Here is a 6,200-nt window from a genome sequence, read left to right as displayed (position 1 = left end):
AGGCTTCATAGGTTTCTTTATCATCTTCATCTTCCTCTTCATCATCATTTTCTTCATTTCCTACCAGTATGTCATTGTATATTGAGCTTAATTCCTACGGGATCCTGAGCTTCAACTTTTCTGATTTCATTCTAGTAGATGTCCCATTTGGATTGGGTTCAAATGACTCGATGTCTTTCACATCAACCCCGCCTTCTCTCGCTTTCTTACGAACCTCTTTCCATCCTACATATGTTCTCAGTCGGTTGACTTTTACTCAGTCATGTCGGATCCAAAATATCAAATCTTCTGTGGTCGGGATTCTCAGCCCTTGTTTCTGAGCCAATCCACGCTGGACAACCGAAGGTTTCAAGATGAAAGTTAGTCGACTTTTTCAGGAGGAATTAAATGAGCTGGATGGAGACTTGAACTTCTGCACATATCAATTCAGCGACTTGACACCAAACAGCATCTTCAATATATCTTACAGTTTGCTTGTCTGGATTTTTCGCCTCTCCAAATACAAAAAGCTATCCAGACAAAAATTCAAACCAAAATTTGTTGTTTGAAGCAGAATGGATCTATACTGGTGGAGATGGAGCACGTACCATTTGAGATATTTCTGTAGAGTACTTGGACTGCTTGCTGGTAGGGAGGACAAGGCTGGGCTGAGGAGCATGATTGCTTGCCGAACCTGATTGAGTCGCCATCTTGTGATAAATTCCTAGCTTATGAAAGGTCACGACAGTTGCTCGAAGTTTGGTGGGTGGTTGGAGGCTTTGAGGCGCAAGTGCTATGGGCCCCCAAAGCTCGCCTTTGCCGGGACTCATTCTATAGGACTCCGCATCTCAATGTTCCACTATCTTCTCCATTCCCATACCTTTTTCCTCCCTTTCACTTGTGCTAATTATTTAGTAGTAGAACATACATGAGACTTTTGATGAAAGAATAGAAAAAATACCTCGCCAATGTTTAGCTAAAAAATATTGCCAATAATTGGATATTGCTAGAAAAAAACACTCATCTCACCACTTTTTAGCAAAGAATAAACCACTATCTCAGCAAAATTTTCTGCTAATTAGCATGTAGCATAGCAGGTTTCCCATTATTTCAGCAGTAAGCGTAGCAAAACACCGCTACGTGAACCCCTATTTCAGCAAAATTGTCTGCTATTTAGCTTGTAGCATAGCAGGTTTTCCGTTATTTCAGCAGTAAGCGTAGCAAAACGCCAATATGGGCCACCAAAAAAGCGCGCTGCAGGCTGCTAAAAGTCTATGTGTTTTTTCTCTGAAAACCATCAGGGAAAAGTATAGCAGGCGCCTGCTATTTAAAGCACTAGCAAAGTGGGCCCAAAAAATTAAAATGCTGCACTTTTGGTATGCTTCTGCTGCGTGTAGCACAGTGCTTTCAGTGTTGCTGGTACCCGCAGATTGTCTCTGCATTGGGAGTTTTGTTTTGGTTGTGGAGTGCCGCACGGTTGTTGCATTGGTTTTTTTTTGTGCTTCTGGTTATCATAGTGGTAGACGTGTGCCAAACACAAGGATTGGATGCACACTGCTAACCTACAGACTGTAGCTGAAGTCCTGCCTGACCTTGGACAATTTCCCCCATGCAATTGCATCCTGATCCAAGGAGGATATCATCACTTTCTGGGCATTATTGATCCTGATCCTGATTCTTCCTGAGTTCCACCAATTTTTGAGCCAATTCCCTGATCCCTTTCCAAGTCTACAATCCTCCCATTCCAGAAAATTCATATTTTGAACCTTGTGCTTCCCTTCTGCGCCTCTCTGACACCATTTTTTTGACCTTATTTTCCTGATTCTCATTCCCCTCACTGCGCTGCCTACAGTAAACAATGGGAAGTTGCATACGTTACAATATCCAGAGAGATTTTTGTAACATAACTTCCCACTGCTACCAGATAATATGTTACCGTTATCTGGAAACATTGCTCTTTGGGCCAGTGGGTTTTTTCACCATAAATACGGGGAAAAATAACGGAGATAACACATTAAACATGTGATCAGAGGTAAAAATTCCATAAAAGGGGGAAAGCTCCTCTTTTTTGCGCAGAAGGGATAACATAAAAAGGCTCAGAGGAGAGGGAAAAAAATTAAAGAAAAAGTAACGGAAGCTTTGCCACCGTCATTGTAACAATAACAACACAGATTCTGTTACGTTTTTGTTACGCTACCGTTGTGGTAGCCGGAAAAGTGAAAAATCAAAAGTTTTTTATCATACATATATTTACTCACCCTAGGCCTCAAGATACCACCAAATGGACCTCAGAAATGGATTTGACGGCCAATTTTACCCTAGTCACCACTGGAAGCGTCACTGGAACCCCGCTGGATTGGAAGTTACACCCTCTTGGTGTCAACCGGCGCTCTCTCGTAGAGAGCAAGTTGGACAAGAGTTAAGGATAATTTTGGATATGAATTACCTTAAGAAGGCAGTTACAATGAATACAAGGGGAATAGAAGAAGAATAGAAAGAAAGTATAACGTATAATTCACGTTTATTTATTTCCACGCTATTGTAGCGGTTTAATGCTAGTCTTATGAAGACTGAATTAGCCGGTAAACCTGGCCTCTTTGATAAAAGGTATCAAAGGAACGATCAAGATATGTTTCAGATTGTGATAGTTTGTAGTTGTCTAAAGAGCACAACGGGTTATTACTATCAAACCCAGAGATTCGATATTCGATATTAATTAAGATTAGAAAACAGGTGGTATAAGGAAATTAAAGGGGTTCAAGATGGATTTCAATTATCTATCTATGAGGTAGTCAATAACAGGGACTTACAGCTAAGCGTGTAATCCATGGATGATTTAGTAGGTCCTCAAACGTTTATGATTTCGGCAAGTTACTATTCAGTGATGTGTTTTAATCGGTCAGTTGGAGTAATCCTAAACGGAAACTTCTCTAAGGAAATCTTACTGAGATTTGACAACGCTAAAGTTAGACTGTTACTAGGTTGTGCTTCACTACAAGCCAGTAAAAATGTAACAGGAAGTTGAGATTGAGTGACGATTTCTTTTTTAGTGAATTTTTGGGTGTTCTGGTTAGCTCTGGAGAGCGGCTTCTTTCTCTTGATCACCGGAAGTCATCTCTTTACTAGCAGAGTCATGTGTAATCAAAGTCCTCATCTTGCCTAATCTTTGCTCCTGAGTAGACTCTGTTTGGATTGCAGCTCAGTGTTTCTTGTTTGTATTGTTTTTTTTGTTTTATTCTATTGGAGCGCTCAGCGCTTTGCTTAGTTGTAGCGCTTGCGCTCAATCTATCATGTTTTACATATTATTCATTTTAACACATTCTTCATTAACTACTCCCGTGGTCCTGGCGCTATCATTTCTTATCTTTGTATTATACATTTATGTTCTGTTTGAAACCTTTTGGACTTTTATAAAGTCTCTAAGGTTGACACTCTTGGACCCTCATGGACACGGCCAGCCCCAGTCATCAACCTTTCACACACCTCAAGTCACCTTTCCCAAGTATATGCATACTCAGCCCAGCCAAACACATACTCTTTTCTATCCCTCTTATCTCCATTGCTTATGCAGGGGACCAACCCCATTTCTTCTGTATTTGACATGTCCCCGCCTCATTTATGCACCCCTTGCAGCTGCATGCAGTCTTCTGACCCCATTTCTGCACTCCTTGCATTAGTCTGACACCACTCATGCACCCCTTGCATGAGGTACCCCTGTATTTGACATTTCCCCGCTGCGTTTATGCACTCCTTGCATTAGTATGACATCATCTTTCATTTCTCACCCCACTTTTTGCCTGTATTTAGTATCTTCTGACACCACTTGTACGCAGCCCACCAGCTAAAATCCCTCATCCAGAGTCCCCCTTGTAGCTAAAATCCCTCACATTTGTCTATATAAGGAGCTCTCTCCCCCCAGTTGTTTTTCCCTCAGTTCAGTACCCACCAGTTATACAGATACCACCCGTAAGTCTTTAAACATCACCCTTACATTTATAACATACCATATCACCCCTCTTATCTGCAATAACCACTGAGCTCACTCTCATGTTCTCATACTCTCATATCTCCTGGTTGCATATCACGCACCTGTCATGAGTTACCCGGTTCCTGGTTCAACTCCCAACTGAGACATATACCCTTCTCAGTCCAGACACTCTTCTCAACTTCTTATATCACCCTCTCAAGGACCTGTGTTCAACCCCCACCGGAAACATCAAGTCAACTTTCATCATCATAAACCTCTCAACTCTCACATACCTGTCATCGAACAACTTCATCTGGAACTAGAACAGACCTATCACTTGATTAAAACTTGCCAAGCTTAGCTTGGTGGGTCTTGTTATCTGATAGTATAGAAGGGCAGATTTTGCACCTCCATCATCCCCTTCTCCGTTCAGCAAAAGGATTTCACAACCACTTTTGAGTCTTACACCATTACTGGTAGTGTAAACTCCCATTGTTGCTACAGCCTGACACTAGGGGGTTACAAACATGGTGCAGGTCCTGTTTCAGGAACCCCCAATTCACAAAATCAGGGCACCTGCAACACACCCAGCCAATTTCACTGAAACAACATACAGAAATCATTTAAAAATTCATGTTGCAGGAACTTTGTTTTTCTGAATTGGGGTTCCTGAAATGGGACCTGCACCATGTTTGAAACCCCCTACTGTAGAAGATCCATAATGTGACACCTCTCCTCTGTCTTAAATTTAAGTGAAGGGATCAACCCTTATATGGCCCCCACCAATATCAGATTGGTCTGGGAGAACAATATTATATTGGTTTCCCCAGTCAACCTTATTGCAGGGGGTTGCAACTAATACAGAATCTTGAGTCTTTGGAAGTGTTGCCAGAATTTTTGGGTCCATTGGGAGCATTGTCTGTTGGTTCTCCAAGGTGAAAGCTGCCTCAAACCCCACTCCCAATCAGTTCAGGTTCATGTTCCTGCTCATAGAAAGGTTCCTGTGTCAACAGTGAGGATGGGCCACACCTAAATGTCAAAACATCCTTTCCAGCCAACCTCCCCTCATTTCAGCTGTGACAGGTTCAGGAACCTGCCCAGATAGGGTAGTGGGGGGGGGACATGTTACTGAGTGTTATGAGCCGTGGCGCGGGCTCTGCAGCGCAGGCTTCCATGCACATAGATTACACGTACATGTCACAGACAGCACTCTCAAAGTTCCAGAGCCCAGAGATCCCGGACTGCTTCCTCATCCTGCAATCAACCATATAGTATCCAGAACCCCAGACCCCAGACTTCCTCTTCCTCTCCACAGAACAGACCTTAACATATTGCAGGATCAATTAACAGAGACAAAGAGGACAAACCAAAAAGAACAACAGAAACCAGATTGCTCTGCCTCCAAGCCCTTGAATATCCCAAATCCGCTCTTAGAAACCTTGAATATCCCGCTCCAACATCACACCCAACCCTTGGTCCTAGCTATAAAATGGATGCTTCCAAAGCCACAAAACTCCAACAAAAACTGGCCAACATCACTAAGAAGGACAATGAAGAGGAAGAAAAACTCTGCCAGCACCACAGATGTTTGCTCAGCACTTGCGTGCAAGTGCCATCACCCCTCTCTTTAGGAACCCTTTAAGATCTCTTTAAGGACTTGGCTCCAAGTGATGTGTAATTTTGTGTTGAATTTTTGCTGAAGTTATGCTGAATGTTTATGAAGTCATGTTGGAAAGGGTCTGATATCATATTGATACCAACTGCAACTTGACCGTATATATTAATTTAACTCTTTAAAAACATATGTACAACCACACTGCAATGAATTGTCAACTGCTTGGCAGAAACAATGGTTTCTTCTATTGAAACTATACAATATATTTTGATTAATCATGGGTTTTTACCAGGGGAGCTTTCTCAGCACTTGCATGCAATTTTAATTATTCAATGATTTCTTTTACCTTTTAAATTTCCTGGCGGAACCCTACTAAGGAGACAGTGAATGTTGTGAATTTGGAAATTATCAAGGATGGCATTTCAAGGCTTGCCTGATGCGGTGGAGCATACTTTTTGGTTAATTGTTTATGTGGTTCCATTGTGTTTGTTGTGTGGCACTTGGTTTGCAATTAAAACAAAGTTGTGTTGCGTTGTTTCATTTGAGGGTGTTGGTCCCCGGTGATATAGACCTGGTGTTTGGATATCTACGGAGAACTGAAATACATTTATTTTTTAGACATTTTGTTCTTAGGCTTGT

General features: G+C 41.9%; 1 protein-coding gene across 1 annotated transcript; it reads right to left on the bottom strand.

Moving 5' to 3' along the window:
- Window positions 1-256: 256 nt before the first annotated feature.
- On the bottom strand, window positions 257-689 carry PtA15_6A348 (uncharacterized protein; the record flags this gene model as incomplete). The annotated part of the gene is made up of 3 exons (XM_053170043.1): window positions 257-331; window positions 411-509; window positions 588-689. 3 exons carry the CDS (start codon window positions 687-689, stop codon window positions 257-259), a joined length of 276 nt encoding a protein of 91 aa, XP_053021274.1.
- Window positions 690-6,200: the final 5,511 nt, after the last annotated feature.

Source organism: Puccinia triticina, chromosome 6A, assembly GCF_026914185.1.
Source record: "Puccinia triticina chromosome 6A, complete sequence".
NCBI lineage: Eukaryota > Fungi > Basidiomycota > Pucciniomycetes > Pucciniales > Pucciniaceae > Puccinia > Puccinia triticina.
This window is presented reverse-complemented; position numbering and strand designations above follow the sequence as displayed.